The 20,162-nt window shown below is 45.6% G+C and overlaps 1 protein-coding gene across 12 annotated transcripts in view; it reads right to left on the reverse strand.

The window, feature by feature from the left end:
* dock10 (dedicator of cytokinesis 10) overlaps positions 1 to 20,162 on the reverse strand; it is a 177,770-nt gene that overhangs the window by 11,994 nt on the left and 145,614 nt on the right. For 8 of the 12 annotated variants that reach the window (XM_036961951.1, XM_036961950.1, XM_036961946.1 and 5 more), the window contains 8 exons: positions 19,911 to 19,968; positions 18,899 to 18,997; positions 17,986 to 18,092; positions 17,669 to 17,791; positions 17,456 to 17,569; positions 16,910 to 16,915; positions 3,291 to 3,437; positions 426 to 636 (listed from right to left, as the gene is read on the reverse strand). In XM_036961951.1, coding sequence (XP_036817846.1) covers positions 426 to 636; positions 3,291 to 3,437; positions 16,910 to 16,915; positions 17,456 to 17,569; positions 17,669 to 17,791; positions 17,986 to 18,092; positions 18,899 to 18,997; positions 19,911 to 19,968 — 865 coding nt within the window. The remainder of the gene's footprint in view (positions 1 to 425; positions 637 to 3,290; positions 3,438 to 16,909; positions 16,916 to 17,455; positions 17,570 to 17,668; positions 17,792 to 17,985; positions 18,093 to 18,898; positions 18,998 to 19,910; positions 19,969 to 20,162) is intronic. The other 4 variants (XM_036961947.1, XM_036961949.1, XM_036961954.1 and 1 more) reach the window with 3 other exon arrangements.

Raw genomic sequence — 20,162 nt, forward strand, 5'->3', positions numbered from 1 at the left:
CAATGACACAGTGCACAAAGTGAGGTCCATATAGAAATAGTTTGTTGAGATCTGTGTGGAAGAACTTGACTGGCCTGCAGAGAGTCCTGACCTCAACCCCATCGAACACCTTTGGGATGAATTGGAATGCTGAATGCGAGCCAGGCCTAATCTCCCAATATCAGTGCCCCACCCCACTAATGCTCTTGTGGCTAAATTAATCCCCCGCAGCAATGTTCCAACATCTAGTGGAAAGCCTTCCCAGAAGGGTGGAGGATGTTATAGCAGCAAGAGGGGGACTAAATCCATATTAATGCCCATGATTTTGGAATGAGAAGTCCGACGAACACGTGTCCACATACCTTTGGCCATGTAGTGTATGTGACAGTAAATGTTGACAGTTCTTTGGATACAAATATTAGCAAAAATTATTTTTAATAACTCACTGGTTAGTATGGTGCGTCTCTTGCACTGCTCCTCCACGTCGCCATGTTTCTTCCCCGACAGAGTGAAAGGCGTCTCGAACACGAAGCGATTGATGTTGTGGTGTCGCTCGAAGTCAGTCTTCTTCTCCTGCTGCTCCTTGTTGTCGAAGTAGGGCACTACGTAGGTCACCTGGATGTAGGCGTACTTGGAGTCCAGGTCTTTAGGATTTACCTGGTGGGTTATATCAAACAGCACAATCAGTTCACAGTCTGGGTCGTATTCTTTAGTTCACTATGTAGAAAACCATGGCAAAACATTTTTGCAATGGAAAATGTTTCGCAAACAAAAACGAGAATTACTTATTGGACAAATTCAGGTAGCCTCTCCCCATTTTGGTCCGTTTTCCACCATTTGGTGTCTAACGACCCTGCTCTCTTAAAAGGATCAGTCTAACGAATTGTGTTGGTCTCTTTAGTCTTGTTGAGTCAGTCTCATAGTCAGTCTTGCGTAGTCAGTCAGCTGTATTCTTGCTCTACCTCGAAGCCTGGCATGCAAGGCTACTGCCTACTGGCTGTAATCGCTACCAAAGGTGCTTCAACAAAGTACTGAGTAAAGGGTCTGAATACTTATGTAAATGTGATATTTCAAATATTTATTTGTTATAAATTTGCAAAAAAAAGATCTAATCCTGTTTTTTCTTTGTCATTATGGGGTATTGTCTGTAGATTGTTGAGGGGGAAAAAACTATTTTAGAATAAGGCTGTAAAGTAAGAAAATGTGGAAAAAGTCAAGAGGTCTGAATACTTTCCGAATGCACTGATATATGGTGAACGATGGAGTGTATATTTCGATTTTATTAGGATCTCCATTAGCCGACGCCAAGAGACAGCTAGTCTTACTAGGGTCCGACACATAACGAAAAAGACATTACAGACAAAATGTAAATACATTAACATGTAGTGTGTGTGTGTGTATGTACAGTATGCATCTATCAGTTACACATACATGTCAGTACACACAGATGTCGTCTCTTAATTTGATCATCCTGTTGTTGCAGGAATTTTCGTGCACCACTGAAAATGCAAATTTGCAGTGTATTTGAGGTTTAAAAGGCTTCTGAAGTTTGTCATTTCCACTTGAACATTTCAGACTGGATTTGCCCTAACGAAAAATGTATCAACATAAAAAAATTGATAAAACACACATTAATTGACATCTCCTGTTGCTGCAGGATTGTTTTCCTGCTGTAGCGAATTTCCTCAAATTAAGACCATACATAGGTGCTGCTTTATTCGTTTTTTGGAAACAGGTTCTGGAGACTGTGAAAAGACCGCTGGTGGCATGTCTGGTGGGGTAAGTGTGTGTGTAAAGTTGAATATGCAAAAAAAATCATGTTTCTTATAAAAAGTAGTGATGAAGTCAGTCGTTCCTCAACTGTTAGCCAAGAGAGACTGGCATGCATAGTATTGATATTAGCCCTCTGATTTGAATGAAGAGCAAAACGTGTCGTTCTGTTCGGTGCCAAGCTGCAGCTTAACTCGGTCCTTCTTTGCAGGTCTTGACAAAATCATAATATATCATTTTTATTGTATTTATTTCACAATGGTCATGCTACTCCGCCTATGGTCACCCCCCCCACCCCCTCAACAGTTTTTACTCTGGACATTTATTTATCAATCACTGCTATAGTTATGATGTATATAGTGCTATTTCTATTGATTTTCTAATACCATTTTCAGTAATTTATTTCACTTGTCCTGCATGTTGGAGCTCAGAGCCTAACAATTTTACAGTAATCACACCTGTACATGTGACCTTCAAACACACAATAATCAAGATAAGATTCAACTAAAGCCGGCAGGACTTGTTTTGTAGAGCGTGGTGTCAAAAAAGCAAAGCCTCTCTTTACCACGGATAGAACTCTCCCCATCGTCACAACCATTGAATCTACAGCATATGTTTTGGCCATGATAATTTACAATCTAAGGTAACTCCAAGTAATTTAGTCTCCTCAACTTTGTACCAAATTCAACGCTATTAGTTTTAGAGATGTTCAGAACCAGTTTATTACTGGTCACCTTTTTTTCTAAACTAACTGCAGCTCTTTGTTCAGGGTTGCAGTGACTTTACTCGCTGGGGTTGCTGATGTGTATATGTCTGGAAGAATTGAGATTTTTGAGTGTAATGCTCCATTAATTGCACATCTGGCCCTTTAATTGCGCATCTAGCGAGTGAGGAATGTGCAGTCTAATGTGCCGGTCTAGCAATGCTGCTGATGCTCATTTCATAGCAAATAACAAATAAAAGATACAAATGATATACTTCTGCCAGGTAAACCTACCATGCTGTTAACATTTCATTTAAACGGTTATCACATCAACTGCCTACACAGGGAGGGATATACAAACGCATGCACCACACAGACACACTGGGGCAATATTGCTGGAAATGAATTTGCAGATATTGGGTTAGGTTTGTCTTTTTAAGCCGATAGTGGCTAACCAGGGGTGGAATAATGTCAAGTTGCGTTGATTACATAGCAGCTGGGAGAGTGCGGTGTCTCATACTTGTGAGATGTGTTTATGGCAGTTTGCGATGGAACGCGTGAAAATTGCATATACTTTCAAAAGTGTTTGGTGAGCAATGGACCTGTTGGAGAGGCATGGTCTAAATGAATCACTACTTCACTGGCTGCTTTTCTATGGAGAAAGATTGCTGACCAAATGTAGTAGTACATGAATTCATTTACAACATTTTGACAGCAATCTTTCTATGAAAGTCACAGAGACAAGGACTAAAGAGGCCCGATACACTTTGAATAATACTGTATATGAAACATATACATGTGACAGTGTTTGGACGCTGGGGGGAGGTAGTAGACTGACCTTGTTGGAGTCCTGGATCATCTTGACGTTGTCGGCCCCAAACTTGTCCGAGTAGAGTTTGAGGAGCCTCTGGGAGATCTCGGACAGTCCTGTCAGCTTGGGCTCCTTATAGATGAACTCTTTACTCTCCTCTTCCTCAAAGAAACCCTGTTACAGAAACACCATGTTACCCAACACACACACACACATCCTGTGTGTGTGTGTGTGTGTGTGTGCATGTTTGTCTGTGTTTCTGACTAAGTCACTCTGAATAAGAATCAAATCAAAGTTGATTTGTCACGTGCACCGAATACAACTGTTTCTGTACAGTGGACACCTTAAAGTGAAATGCTTACTTACAGACTCTAACCAATAGTGCGGATCGAACTTCTGTTATTTGACCAAACTGTAGAATGCAATGCCTGCTTCGATACTTTGAAGAGTATGTGTATTTCTTACAACTATAGCCCATCGATTTCTGTTTCCATCCTTTAGCTGAATATGAATAATCCTAAACTGGAAAATCTAGGCTCACATCACCCCCTAGTGGTTTACTGCACTTCCCTATCAGTCTAGTCATGTGTTTCTTAGTGTTATGTCAGCTTGTTAGAACACAATCGTAATCATAAAAGGCACTGGCAAAATTGCAATGTTATGTTCTGGATGAAACAGAGGCCATACAGATGTCAGAGGTCATTCTCAAAGCACCGTTGGGTCAAAGGGCAATGAGGATTATTTTCGGACAGTGTGCTCTTTCCTTAAGAATCAACTTCTTGGCGCTGACTCAATTTGTCTTTCTTCGATTCCTTGCATCCTATGTCCTCGTCTCTTTCTCAACCGTATCGGAGTAAAAGGTCCAAGGTAGGGTTGAATGGTGGGAAACCGGTTACTGAGATTTACGGCCCAAAATCACTCCCTTTTCCCGGGATAAAAAACAGCGATAAACCGGTAAACTACAATAAATGATTTATATCAACAGCATGACGTGAAATGGAGCAGTCTTCCCCTCTCTTCTCATCAATTCCATTCAAATTGCATCCAAAATAGATAATCCTGTTCAATATTGATATACAGCTCTGGAAAAAATGAAGAGACCACTGCAAAATGATCAGTTTCTCTGGTTTTACTATTTACAGGTATGTGTTTGAGTAAAATTAAAATTGTGGTTTTATTCTATAAACTACTGACATTTCTCCCAAATTCCATATAAAAATATTGTTAATTTAGAGCATTTATTTGCAGAAAATGACAACTGGTCAAAATAACAGGATGGCATAATGTCACTCAACAGCAATGTCAAATCAAATTTTATTTGTCACATACACATGGTTAGCAGATGTTAATGCGAGTGTAGCGAAATGCTTGTGCTTCTAGTTCCGACAATGCAGTAACAACCAACGAGTAACCTAACCTAACAATTCCACAACTACTACCTTATACACACAAGTAAGTGTAAAGGGATGAAGAATATGTACATAAAGATATATGAATGAGTGATGGTACAGAACGGCATAGGCAAGATGCAGTAGATGGTATCGAGTACAATATACAGTGCCTTGCGAAAGTATTCGGCCCCCTTGAACTTTGCGACCTTTTGCCACATTTCAGGCTTCAAACATAAAGATATAAAACTGTATTTTTTTTGTGAAGAATCAACAACAAGTGGGACACAATCATGAAGTGGAACGACATTTTGTCATGTTGTGTCTTGTTTCTGTCCTTTCCTTTCACCCTGTCTCCCTCTGCTGGTCGTACTAGGTTACCGTTTCTGTCCCTCTTTCCCCCAGCTGTTCCTTGTCTTCTCTGACTACCTCATTCACCCCTTTTCCCACCTGTTCCCTTTTTCCCTCTGATTAGGTCCCTATATCTCTCTCTGTTTCTGCTCCTGTCTTTGTCGGATTCTTGTTTGTGTGTCTCATGCCTGAACCAGACTATCATCGTGTTTGCTGCAACCTTGTCCTGTCCTGTCGGAATCTACCTGTCCATCTGAGCCCACGTGTGTTCATCATTAAAGAAACTCTGTTTGTTAATTCGCTTTTGGGTCCTCATTCACGCACCTGACAGAAGAATCCGACCAAGAATGGACCCAGCGACTTCGGATCCTCTCCACTCAGCCGTCGAGATCCAGGGAGCGATGCTAGGCAGACACGAGCAGGAATTGTCTGCTGCTCGACATGCCGTTGAGACCCTGGCCACCCAAGTCTCCAACCTCACAGAACAGGTTCACCATCTCCGCCTCGATCCACCGGCCACTTCCAGGGCTTTCGAATCTCCGGAGCCCAGAATCAATAACCCGCCGTGTTACTCTGGGGAGCCCACTGAATGCCGCTCGTTCCTCACCCAGTGTGATATTGTGTTTTCTCTCCAGCCCAACACTTACGCCAGGAGCACTGCTCGTGTCGCCTACGTCATATCTCTCCTTACTGGACGGGCTCGTGAGTGGGGCACGGCAATCTGGGAGGCAAGGGCTGAGTGTACTAACCAGTATCAGGACTTTAAGGAGGAGATGATACGGGTTTTTGATCGATCTGTTTTTGGGGAGGAGGCTTCCAGGGCCCTGTCTTCCCTATGTCAAGGTAATCGATCCATAACAGACTACTCTATTGAGTTTCGCACTCTTGCTGCCTCCAGTGGCTGGAACGAGCCGGCTTTGCTCGCTCGTTTTCTGGAGGGTCTCCGCGCAGAGGTAAAGGATGAGATTCTCTCCCGGGAGGTTCCTTCCAGCGTGGATTCCTTGATTGAACTCGCTATTCGCATTGAGCGACGGGTTGATCTTCGTCACCGAGCTCGTGGAAAGGAGCTCGCGTTCTCCGTTGCCCCCCTCTCCGCATCACTACCATCTTCCTCTGCCGGCTCGGGTGCTGAGCCTATGCAGCTGGGAGGTATCCGCATCTCGACTAAGGAGAGGGAACGGAGAATCACCAACCGCCTCTGTCTCTATTGCGGTTCTGCTGGTCATTTTGTCACTTCATGTCCAGTAAAAGCCAGAGCTCATCAGTAAGCGGAGGGCTACTGGTGAGCGCTACTACTCCTGTCTCTCCTTCGAGATCCTGCAGGGAGCCAGGTTTTTCACTAAGTTGGACCTTCGTAACGCTTACCATCTCGTGCGCATCAGGGAGGGGGACGAGTGGAAGACGGCGTTTAACACTCCGTTAGGGCACTTTGAATACCGGGTTCTTCCTTTCGGCCTCGCTAACGCTCCAGCTGTCTTTCAGGCATTAGTCAATGATGTCCTGAGAGACATGCTGAACATCTTTGTTTTCGTTTACCTTGACGATATCCTGATTTTTTCACCGTCACTCCAGATTCATGTTCAGCACGTTCGACGTGTCCTCCAGCGCCTTTTAGAGAATTGTCTTTTTGTGAAGGCTGAGAAGTGCTCTTTTCATGCCTCCTCCGTCACATTTCTCGGTTCTGTTATTTCCGCTGAAGGCATTAAGATGGATCCCGCTAAGGTCCAAGCTGTCATTGATTGGCCCGTCCCTAAGTCACGCGTCGAGCTGCAGCGCTTTCTCGGCTTCGCGAACTTCTATCGTCGTTTCATCCGCAATTTCGGTCAGGTGGCAGCTCCTCTCACAGCCCTTACTTCTGTCAAGACGTGCTTTAAGTGGTCCGTTTCCGCCCAGGGAGCTTTTGATCTCCTCAAGAATCGTTTTACATCCGCACCTATCCTTGTTACACCTGACGTCACTAGACAGTTCGTTGTCGAGGTTGACGCGTCAGAGGTGGGCGTGGGAGCCATTCTTTCTCAGCGCTCCCTCTCTGACGACAAGGTCCACCCATGCGCGTATTTTTCTCATCGCCTGTCGCCGTCGGAACGTAACTATGATGTGGGAAACCGCGAACTGCTCGCCATCCGGTTAGCCCTAGGCGAATGGCGACAGTGGTTGGAGGGGGCGACCGTTCCTTTTGTCGTTTGGACTGACCATAGGAACCTTGAGTACATCCGTTCTGCCAAACGACTTAATGCGCGTCAGGCGCGTTGGGCGCTGTTTTTCGCTCGTTTCGAGTTCGTGATTTCTTATCGCCCGGGCTCTAAGAACACCAAGCCTGATGCTTTATCTCGTCTCTTCAGTTCTTCAGTAGCCTCCACTGACCCCGAGGGGATTCTCCCTGAGGGGCGTGTTGTCGGGTTGACTGTCTGGGGAATTGAGAGGCAGGTAAAGCAAGCGCTCACTCACACTCCGTCGCCGCGCGCTTGTCCTAGGAACCTTCTTTTCGTTCCCGTTCCTACTCGTCTGGCCGTTCTTCAGTGGGCTCACTCTGCCAAGTTAGCCGGCCACCCTGGCGTTCGGGGTACGCTTGCTTCCATTCGCCAGCGTTTTTGGTGGCCCACCCGGGAGCATGACACGCGTCGTTTCGTGGCTGCTTGTTCGGTCTGCGCGCAGACTAAGTCCGGTAACTCCCCTCCTGCCGGCCGTCTCAGGCCGCTTCCCATTCCCTCTCGACCGTGGTCTCACATCGCCTTAGATTTTGTCACCGGACTGCCTTCGTCAGCGGGGAAGACTGTTATTCTTACGGTTGTCGATAGGTTCTCTAAGGCGGCTCATTTCATTCCCCTTGCTAAGCTTCCTTCTGCTAAAGAGACGGCACAAATCATCATCGAGAATGTTTTCAGAATTCATGGCCTTCCGTCAGACGTCGTTTCGGACAGAGGTCCGCAATTCACGTCTCAATTTTGGAGGGAGTTTTGCCGTTTGATTGGGGCTTCCGTCAGTCTCTCTTCCGGCTTTCACCCCCAGTCTAACGGTCAAGCAGAACGGGCCAATCAGACTATTGGTCGCATCTTACGCAGTCTTTCTTTTCGCAACCCTGCGTCTTGGTCAGAACAGCTCCCCTGGGCAGAATACGCCCACAACTCGCTTCCTTCGTCTGCGACCGGGCTATCTCCTTTTCAGAGTAGCCTCGGGTACCAGCCTCCGCTGTTCTCATCTCAGTTCGCCGAGTCCAGCGTCCCCTCCGCTCAGGCTTTTGTCCAACGTTGCGAGCGCACCTGGAAGAGGGTCAGGTCTGCACTTTGCCGTTATAGGACGCAGACTGTGAGGGCTGCTAATAAGCGTAGAACTAAGAGTCCTAGATATTGTCGCGGTCAGAGAGTTTGGCTCTCCACTCAGAACCTTCCCCTTAAGACGGCTTCTCGCAAGTTGACCCCGCGGTTCATTGGTCCGTTCCATATTTCTCGGGTCATTAATCCTGTCGCAGTTCGACTTCTTCTTCCGCGATACCTTCGTCGCGTCCACCCGGTCTTCCATGTCTCCTGTATCAAGCCCGTTCTTCGCGCCCCCGCTCGTCTCCCCCCCCCCCCCCCATCCTTGTCGAGGGCGCACCCATCTACAGGGTCCGTAGGATTTTGGACATGCGTCCTCGGGGCCGTGGTCACCAGTACCTCGTAGATTGGGAGGGGTACGGTCCTGAGGAGAGGAGTTGGGTTCCCTCTCGGGACGTGCTGGACCGTGCGCTGATCGATGATTTCCTCCGTTGCCGCCAGGCTTCCTCCTCGAGTGCGCCAGGAGGCGCTCGGTGAGTGGGGGGGTACTGTCATGTTGTGTCTTGTTTCTGTCCTTTCCTTTCACCCTGTCTCCCTCTGCTGGTCGTACTAGGTTACCGTTTCTGTCCCTCTTTCCCCCAGCTGTTCCTTGTCTTCTCTGACTACCTCATTCACCCCTTTTCCCACCTGTTCCCTTTTTCCCTCTGATTAGGTCCCTATATCTCTCTCTGTTTCTGCTCCTGTCTTTGTCGGATTCTTGTTTGTGTGTCTCATGCCTGAACCAGACTATCATCGTGTTTGCTGCAACCTTGTCCTGTCCTGTCGGAATCTACCTGTCCATCTGAGCCCACGTGTGTTCATCATTAAAGAAACTCTGTTTGTTAATTCGCTTTTGGGTCCTCATTCACGCACCTGACACATTTATTGGATATTTCAAACTTTTTTAACAAATCAAAAACTGAAAAATTGGGCGTGCAAAATTATTCAGCCCCCTTAAGTTAATACTTTGTAGCACCACCTTTTGCTGCAATTACAGCTATAAGTCGATTGGGGTATGTCTCTGTCAGTTTTGCACATCGAGAGACTGACATTTTTTCCCATTCCTCCTTGCAAAACAGCTCGAGTTCAGTGAGGTTGGATGGAGAGCATTTGTGAACAGTAGTTTTCAGTTCTTTCCACAGATTCTCGATTGGATTCAGGTCTGGACTTTGACTTGGCCATTCTAACACCTGGATATGTTTATTTTTGAACCATTCCATTGTAGATTTTGCTTTATGTTTTGGATCATTGTCTTGTTGGAAGACAAATCTCCGTCCCAGTCTCAGGTCTTTTGCAGACTCCATCAGGTTTTCTTCCAGTATGGTCCTGTATTTGGCTCCATCCATCTTCCCATCAATTTTAACCATCTTCCTGCTGAAGAAAAGCAGGCCCAAACCATGATGCTGCCACCACCATGTTTGACAGTGGGGATGGTGTGTTCAGCTGTGTTGCTTTTACGCCAAACATAACGTTTTGCATTGTTGCCAAAAAGTTCAATTTTGGTTTCATCTGACCAGAGCACCTTCTTCCACATGTTTGGTGTGTCTCCCAGGTGGCTTGTGGCAAACTTTAAAATTGGGCGTGCAAAATTATTCAGCCCCCTTAAGTTAATACTTTGTAGCACCACCTTTTGCTGCAATTACAGCTATAAGTCGATTGGGGTATGTCTCTGTCAGTTTTGCACATCGAGAGACTGACATTTTTTCCCATTCCTCCTTGCAAAACAGCTCGAGTTCAGTGAGGTTGGATGGAGAGCATTTGTGAACAGTAGTTTTCAGTTCTTTCCACAGATTCTCGATTGGATTCAGGTCTGGACTTTGACTTGGCCATTCTAACACCTGGATATGTTTATTTTTGAACCATTCCATTGTAGATTTTGCTTTATGTTTTGGATCATTGTCTTGTTGGAAGACAAATCTCCGTCCCAGTCTCAGGTCTTTTGCAGACTCCATCAGGTTTTCTTCCAGTATGGTCCTGTATTTGGCTCCATCCATCTTCCCATCAATTTTAACCATCTTCCTGCTGAAGAAAAGCAGGCCCAAACCATGATGCTGCCACCACCATGTTTGACAGTGGGGATGGTGTGTTCAGCTGTGTTGCTTTTACGCCAAACATAACGTTTTGCATTGTTGCCAAAAAGTTCAATTTTGGTTTCATCTGACCAGAGCACCTTCTTCCACATGTTTGGTGTGTCTCCCAGGTGGCTTGTGGCAAACTTTAAACGACACTTTTTATGGATATCTTTAAGAAATGGCTTTCTTCTTGCCACTCTTCCATAAAGGCCAGATTTGTGCAATATACGACTGATTGTTGTCCTATGGACAGAGTCTCCCACCTCAGCTGTAGATCTCTGCAGTTCATCCAGAGTGATCATGGGCCTCTTGGCTGCATCTCTGATCAGTCTTCTCCTTGTATGAGCTGAAAGTTTAGAGGGACGGCCAGGTCTTGGTAGATTTGCAGTGGTCTGATACTCCTTCCATTTCAATATTATCACTTGCACAGTGCTCCTTGGGATGTTTAAAGCTTGGGAAATCTTTTTGTATCCAAATCCGGCTTTAAACTTCTTCACAACAGTATCTCGGACCTGCCTGGTGTGTTCCTTGTTCTTCATGATGCTCTCTGCGCTTTTAACGGACCTCTGAGACTATCACAGTGCAGGTGCATTTATACGGAGACTTGATTACACACAGGTGGATTGTATTTATCATCATTAGTCATTTAGGTCAACATTGGATCATTCAGAGATCCTCACTGAACTTCTGGAGAGAGTTTGCTGCACTGAAAGTAAAGGGGCTGAATAATTTTGCACGCCCAATTTTTCAGTGTTTGATTTGTTAAAAAAGTTTGAAATATCCAATAAATGTCGTTCCACTTCATGATTGTGTCCCACTTGTTGTTGATTCTTCACAAAAAAATACAGTTTTATATCTTTATGTTTGAAGCCTGAAATGTGGCAAAAGGTCGCAAAGTTCAAGGGGGCCGAATACTTTCGCAAGGCACTGTATCCATATGAGAATAATAATGTAGGGTATGTAAACATTATATTAAGTGGCATTGTTTAAAGTGGCTAGTGATACATTTTTTACATACATTTTTCCAATATTAAAGTGGCTGGAGTTGAGTCAGTATGTTGGCAGCAGCCAGTGGTGGCTGTTTAACAGTCTGATGGCCTTGAGTTAGAAGCTGTTTTCAGTCTCTCGGTCCCTGCTTTGATCCACCTGTCCTGAACTCGCCTTCTGGATGATAGCGGGGTGAACAAGCAGTGGCTCGGGTGGGTTTTGTCCTTAATGATCTTTATGGCCTTCCTGTGACATCGGGTGGTGTAGGTGTCCTGGAGGGCAGGTAGTTTGGAGGGCAGGTAGTTTGCCCTCACTACCCTCTGGAGCCTTACGGTTGTGGGCAGAGCAGTTGCCGTACCAGGCGGTGATACAGCCCGACAGGATGCTCTCGATTGTGCATCTGTAAAAGTTTGAGTGCTTTTGGTGACAAGCCAAATTTCTTCAGCCTCCTGAGGTTGAAGAGGTACTGCTGCGCCTTCTTCACCACACTGTCTGTGTGGGTGGACCAATTCAGTTTGTCCGTGATGTGTACGCCGAGGAACTTAAAACTTACTACCCTCTACACTACTGTCCCATCGATGTGGATAGGGGGGTGCTTCCTCTGCTGTTTCCTGAAGTCCACGATCATCTCCTTTATTTTGTTGACATTGAGTGTGAGGTTATTTTCCTGACACCACACTCCGAGGGCCCTCACCTCCTCCCTGTAGGCCGTCTCGTTGTTGTTGGTAATCAAGCCTACCACTGTAGTGTCGTCTGCAAACTTGATGATTGAGTTGGAGGCGTGCATGGCCACGCAGTTGTGGGTGAACAGGGAGTACAGGAGAGGGCTCAGAACGCACCCTTGTGAGGCCCCAGTGTTGAGGATCAGCGGGTGGAGATGTTGTTACCTACACTCACCACCTGGGGGCGGCCCGTCAGGAAGTCTAGTACCCAGTTTCACAGGGCAGGGTCGAGATCCAGGGTCTCGAGCTTGATGACGAGTTTGGAGGGTACTATGGTGTTAAATGCTGAGCTGTAGTCGATGAACAGCATTCTCACATAGGAATTCCTCTTGTCCAGATGGGTTAGGGCAGTGTGCAGTGTGGTTGCGATTGCATCGTCTGTGGACTTTTTGGGGCGGTAAGCAAATTGGAGTGGGTCTAGGGTGTCGGTTAGGGTGGAGGTGATATGGTCCTTGACTAGTATCTCAAAGCACTTCATGATGACGGAAGTGAGTGCTACGGGGCGGTAGTTGTTTAGCTCAGTTACCTTCGCTTTCTTGGGAACAGGAACAAGCCCTCTTGAAGTATGTGGGATAAGGATTGATTGAATATGTCCGTAAACACACCAGCCAGGTGGTCTGCTCATGCTCTGAGGATGCGGCTGGGGATGCCGTCTGGGCCTGCAGCCTTGCGAGGGTTAACGCGTTTAAATGTTTTACTCACGTCGGCTGCAGTGGAGGAGATTCCGCAGGTTTTTGTAGCGGGCCATGTCAGTGGCACTGTATTGTCCTCAAAGCGAGCAAAGAAGTTGTTTAGTCTGTCTGGGAGCAAGACATCCTGGTCCACAACGGGGCTGGTTTTCTTTTTGTAGTCCGTGATTGACTGTAGACCCTGCCACATACGTCTTGTGTCTGAGCCGTTGAATTGCGACTCTACTTTGTCTCCATGCTGACGCTAAGCTTGTTTGATTGCCTTGCGGAGGGAATAGCTACACTGTTTGTAATCAGTCATGTTTCAGGTCACCTTGCCCTGGTTAAAAGCAGTGGTTCGCGCTTTCAGTTTTGCGTGAATGCTGCCATCAAGCCACGGTTTCTGGTTTGGGAATGTTTTTATAGTTGCTGTGGGTACGACATCGCCGATGCACTTGCTAATAAACTCGCTCACCGAATCAGCGTATTCATCAATGTTGTTGACGCAATGCGGAACGTATCCCAATCCACGTGATCGAAGCAATCTTGAAGTGTGGAATCAGATTGGTCGGACCAGCATTGAACAGTCCTGAGCGTGGGAGCTTCCTGTTTTAGTCTCTGTCTATAGGCTGGAAGCAACAAAATGGTGTCCTGGTCAGCTTTTCCGAAAGGAGGGTGGGGGGAGGTCCTTATATGCGTCGCGGAAGTTAGAATAACAATGATCCAGGGTTTCACCAACCCTGGTAGCACAATCGATATGCTGATAGAATTTAGGGAGTCTTGTTTTCAGATTAGCCTTGTTAAAATCCCCAGCTACAAGGAATGCAGCCTCAGGATATGTGATTTCCAGTTTACATAGAGTCAAATAAAGTTTGTTCAGGGCCATCGATGTGTCTGCTTGGGGGGGAATATATGCGGCTGTGATTATAATCGAAGAGAATTCTCTTGGTAGATAATGGGGTCGACATTTGATTGTGAGGAATTCTAAGTCAGGTGAACAGAAGGACTTGAGTTCCTGTATGTTGTTATGATCACACCACGTCTCGTTAATCATAAGGCATACTCCCCCGCCCCTCTTCTTACCAGAAAGATGCTTGTTTCTGTTGGCGCGATGCATGACGAAACCAGCTGGCTGTACCGACTCCGATAGCGTTTCTCGAGTGAGCCATGTTTCCGTGAAGCAAAGAACGTTACAGTCTCTTATGTCTCTCTGGAATACTACCCGTGCTCGGATTTCATCATCAACCTTGTTGTCAAGAGACTGGACATTGGCGAGTAGTATGCTGGGGAGCGGTGCGCAATGTGCCTGTCTCCGGAGCCTGACCAGAAGACTGCTTCGTCTGCCCCTTTTATGGCGTAATAGTTTTGGTTCGCCGGCTGGGATCCGATCCTTTGTCCTGGGTGGTGGGCAAAACACAGGACCCGCTTCTGGAAAGTCGTATCCTGGTCTTAATGATGGTGAGTTGACGTTGCTGTTATATCCAGCAGTTCCTCCCGACTGTATGTAATAAAACCTAAGAAATAACACATAAAAAAACAAAATACTGCATAGTTTCCTAGGCACGCGAAGCGAGACGCCATCTCTGTCGGCGCCGGAAGTCAACGTGAAAGACTGGTGGAGAGCATGCCAAGATGCATGAAAGCTGTGATTGAAAATCAGGGTTATTCCAAATATTGATTTCTGAACTCTTCCTCAGTTAAAACATTAGTATTGTGTTGTTTAAAAATGAATATGAACTTATTTTCTTTGCATTATTCGAGGTCTGACAACACTATCTTTTTTTGTTATTCTGACCAGTTGTCATTTTCTGCAAATAAATGCTCTAAATGACAATATATTTATTTGGAATTTGGGAGAAATGTTGTCAGTAGTTTATAGAATAAAACCAAAATGTTAATTTTACTCAAACACATACCTATAAATAGTAAAACCAGAGAAACGGATCATTTTGCAGTGGTCTCTTCATTTTTTCCAGAGCTGTATATGTCCTAGCCTACCTCTTTCAGGTAATGAATGAGGGGTTATGCATAATAAGCTTCTAACTAGCCTCTGGCGATTGGGCAATGTGCATGCACCTGTGCTCCGCTGGCCTCTCTCCTTAACAAAAGCTCCTTAGCTCTTGGAGTCCCATGCAGGAAAAGGTAGACCAAAAATAGCTTGCTGGACATGTTTGTTTTTTTTTTGGGGGGGGGGACAAGTCGAAGAGGGACACAATCTATTTTTTTCTGAATGTTAAATACAGCAGCCAATAGAACTCATGGGCAGGTTGAAAGAAGAGCGAGCGTGCAATGGCGGTAGGCTATAGTAGTTATTCATTCAGACCCATAACCATTCAATCTTCGTGAAGAGAAATGAAAGCCGTCCACATCTGATTCTAGACCTATATTATTAAAGCATGTCATTAGAATGATTGAAAGCGAGGAAGGAATGAGGCAACTACAATAGAAAGAGGAGGTAGGCTTATAACATTAGGGGAAATATTATGAAAAGGTATATATGAGTCAGCCTACTAATTATACAAATAGGCTCTGTTATATTTCAAAATTAAAACCAAATTCGCTAGCCTATGCTTGCAACTTTGTAGGTCGCATGTGCGGCACCAGAATCACATGTTCTCTCAGCTTTATCATGGTTTGAACGAGGTGTGTAATTCCAGTCCAATAATACAATACAGTACAGTAATACAGTTCACACTCAGAAATATCCTACTGGAGCTAGTTTAATTTATTTACCCAAGAGAGCATATTGGTAGCTACAAAACGGGATTTCATGTTTTTTTGTTGTGCGTAATGTGCAGTAGCCTATATATCATATATGTATTGGATAACAGCACAGCTTATTTGGGCTCATAAAATGTCTTTAATGTATAAGCCACACATTAAAGACATTTTATGAGCCCTAGCCCAAAAAAGCCCAAATTATTGTGCCGTTATCCAACATCAGGCTTGAATTTTCGATTAAAGCTCTAATAAAAACCAGATATAGGCCATTTATATACTTTAAATGCTTTTTAAAAAAAAATGTCCCCTCTGCCTCCCCAATTTTGTGGTATCCAATTGGTAGTTAGTCTTGTACCATCGCTGCAACTCCCTTACGGACTCGGGAGAGGTGAACGTCGAGAGCCTTCGAAACGCGACCCTGCCTCTTGACACAATGCCCGCTTAATCAGGAAGCCAGCCGCACCAAATTGTCGGAGGAAACACCTGGCGACCGTGTCAGTGGACATCCCAGCCGTTCAAACTCTCCCCTAACCTGGACGATGCATGGGTCTCCCGGTCGTGGCCGGCTGCGACAGAGCCTGGATACGAACCAGGATCTCTAGTGGTACAGCGAGCACTCCGATGCAGTTCCTTAGACCTATTCAGGAGGCCCTGCTTCATATGCTTTTGAATGACACTTACGGTTTTGGCAGGAAATACCGGGATACCTGGGGAAAAAAGTGATTTACTCTAGGGGTGGAACATTTGTAAAATACCGGGAATATATTCAAACCCTAGTCCAGGGTCCCTTCACTCGGACCCTCGGTTTGGAGAGGAGGCTGCGAGGAATCGAGGAGAGATAAGTTGAGAAAGAGCCCTCCATTCCAACATTCATTACCAGGGCCGTATTCATAAAGTGTCTCAGAGTAGAAGTGCTGATCAAGAATCAGGTTGCCCCTCTAATTCATTATGACTTAAAATGCTAAACAGATCCTAAAAGCAGCAGTCCCACTCTGAGATGCTTTGTGAATACAGGCCCTGGTCTGGACTGCCTGCATGTATGCTGCTATGTCATCTTGACACCAACTGTTCTAAGATCTGTTCACAGGAGCTAGAGATTAGAGATTGGGATCATTGAAGGGAAAAAGATTACTGGAGATTATAGGATGTGGGTATCGGGGTAGGTATCAGGGTTGGGATAAATTCTATTTAAGCTCCTTCAATTTAGGAAGTAAACTGACATTACAATTCCCTTTTTCATTTCCTCATCCCTTTTAAATGAGGGACATTTTTTCCCACTTTATTCTGAATTGATATAGAATCAACCCCAAACCCCGGTAGGTATACATATCATATAGGTATACATATATATATCTTAGAAGACAGGTTAGAGAAGTTACTACCGGTGAAGGGAGAAGAGAGGGAAGAGAGAACGTAGGAAACAAAAAGAGAGACAAAAACTTACCGCAATCTTGATACAGAAAAACCAAAAGGAAGAAAAGAAAAAGAGCAGATGGAGGAATTAAAGAGACAAGTTGTGATCCACCCCTCTCCCCATTCACCAAAGGTTAAATGTTTAAAGGATTCAGGCTCTTCTAAGATGAGTCCAACCAGCTTACTGAATGTAGGAGTTATGCGACAAAAGACAGATACTCAGTGAGAATACCTATGGGTCTGGGTTTGTACCAGAGGGCTATAGCTATAGCATGTATGCTGCAGATGTGGAGGCTATCAAGCTAGTAGACGCTAGTTGAAGCTAGCGCATTGCGGTGTGACATTTCCTCCTCCCGAGACCTGAAGGATTGAATCCCGGAGCAGGGATGGTACATGCTAGCCTGAGAGCCAGTCTGTGTGCGATCCAGATCGATGCCAAACATGACAATGAGTAACAAGGAGTTAGTATGATAGCACAAACAGACTGGCACTCAGGCTAGGAACATGGTAAACACACACCTTTCTATAAGGTGTGTTTGTCATTTTCATTGTTTTCTGTGGATCTGATGGCACTTACCAGTCCATAGAACGCCACGCGGTAGTATCGGCCAAACAGACGCTTCTCAGAGTTCACGACCTCTGTCACCTTCAGGTAGGAGCGGTGGATGTCGTAGTACAGCTCCGATAGCCTCTGTGGATCACACACAAAATGTCAATCACAACTATCCACTTCCTGTCCGAGTGTTTCTGGCCTGGTAAAGAAACAACCTTGTCCTATCCACCCAGTCACCTTGAAATCTCGCCTCTTTTCAAAGACGGCAATGACGGGCTTGTTGATATCGGCGATGAGCTCGTGCCTCTCAGACTTCCACAGGTAATCCACACACAGCTCCAGCTGCTCCACTAGAGTATCCTACATACACAGGAAGTATAGGACGCAAGTTACAGAGAAGAAAAGTAGATAGATAAATCTATACAAGAAACTACAAGGACGCATCTCAAATCTCTTGTCAGGTTCTGCATTGTATTGTCATTGAATTATCTTCCAAATCTGAGCTGAAAATTCTATACAATTCTTTGTACTGGACCCAGTAGGGGTGAAGGTACCTCAGTGTAGGGGGTATCTTGAGTCCCTGTGTCCTCTTTCATGGCCCCCTCTTCCTTCACGTTCGGTGAGATGCACAGGAAGGCCGCCCAGCCCATGGAGAACGACGCTGAGGTTTCACACAGGATATGACATCAAGAAGGAGGGACATCATGCTTGTGTGCATGTTATCATCCGATGGTGAACCCATACACCACACACTCTCGCTAACTCACACACACACACACACACACACACACACACACACACACACACACACACACACACACACACACACACACACTAACACTGTGGTACTTAACATTCCTTGTGTTCCATATCAACAAACCTCAAACAAAGAACAGTAACTCCATTCATTGTGAGCGTGCTTTCTTTACACATATCAAGTGAAACTTGGGTGGACATCAATAAAGGCATCTCTCAAAAGGCAAGGTAGACCACAGACATCCAGACATCTTTCACTAGTAAAGGCAAAATCAGTGGACTTCAAAACACTGTACTCCATTCTGTTAGTCTTTTGAGTCATAGCGTTTGTTCAGCATACCTCTTAGAATGAGTGTCCAATACATTGCTTCATTCTAAGTGGTATTGCAAAGCAATTTCAGTGGACTTCAAAACATTACACTGTGAACCTGTACAAATGTAGATTCCATTCTGCTAGTTGCAGTCAAAGATTGGTCCTGGTGTTTTTAAGTAAACGGTTTTCACTATCTATATTGTATACTGTATGTAGATTATGTGTACGTTCTATATACTCTGTTTATTGCTGTCAGCACCATTTCACAACGTTAAATTCCTGGTAGATGTAAATGTACGTGGCGAATAAAGTTCTGATTCTGAAGTAAGCGTAGCTTGAATCCCCCCCACCCTTTACGCATCCCTGTTCCATGGCCGGCCCCAGGGCGGCACACTCACTTTCTCCATCTCGGGGGGTTAGTAAGGGGCTACAGTTAATGACATTGGGCTCCTCAGGAACCACACTTGACATCCTGGCCTTGTCAGGTTTCCAGTAGCCTGCGTTATAAGGAGGAATATAGGAGTTTACTCTACACAATGTAACTTTCCACTTGCTGTTTTGCCTTTTTTCACTTCACGACAAGCCAGTGCTTTTACAGGGCATGCTCTCCACACACGGCGAGCGGCGGAAAGCGAGAGCGAGAGATGACGGCTCAGGCTCTGAACGGTAAAGCATGGGCTAGCAAGCACACACACACGTGCAGATGGAGACACCGCCTTCCCACGTCATAGTAGTGCACACTACACACGAGAGGAGGTGAAGTCGCACTCACAGCAGCAGACGCCGGCTACGTCCCAAATGGCACCCTATACACAAACATAGGGTGCTATTTGGGATGCAGCCCATGTTTGTGTGTGAGAGAGTAAAGAGTAGATGGCCAGTACTGTGGCACATAGAGGTCTCTGTGCACTGTTTGGATGATGTCATTGTTTTCCAGACAGTGGGGTTGTGACACACAAAACTCAGCTCTGACTAACCTCTCTTCTCACACCCAAATAAGTCATATGCCAACACACAAAAGCATGCACACATACACAGTGTATAACAAATCCACAAGCATATACATGCAAATACATGTATACACACACGCGCACAGACACAAGCATGCACGCACAGACACACACATATCAACACACTCATACCATTTCCACCCCTACACACCTGCGACAAAGTCGTTAGAAACAAATGTTTGCGCAGAGATGCTTACAGTAGCCATATGCACACAGTACTGAATGATGATGTCACACATGCTGTCCAGCCAATCGATGGGCAGAGGGGCCAGAAGACTCACAAGCAGTGGTTAGAGGTTCTCCACACGCACACGCTAGAGAGCACACGCACGCACACATACACATCTGCAGAAGCTTGTCAGCAGCACTGGCATGTTGCGGCCCACCGGGCTGTTCTCACCTCTCCTCTTGAGGGACTCAGCGATCAGGGCTGAGATGTGGATGTAACACATGGCCGCCTGAGGGACAGACGAACAGGAGGGAAAGAGGTGAACAGCTTAATCACAGATACCAACACATCATTAACTAGGTGTCCCACAGTAGGAGTGCTGATCTAGGATCAGTTCTGACTTTTAGATCACAATTTACAAGACTACATGGACAGGGGGAGATGATTCTAGATCAGTACTCCTACTCTGAGATGCTCTGATAT

The sequence above is a fragment of the Oncorhynchus mykiss genome, chromosome 24 (assembly GCF_013265735.2).
Source record: "Oncorhynchus mykiss isolate Arlee chromosome 24, USDA_OmykA_1.1, whole genome shotgun sequence".
Lineage (NCBI taxonomy): Eukaryota > Metazoa > Chordata > Actinopteri > Salmoniformes > Salmonidae > Oncorhynchus > Oncorhynchus mykiss.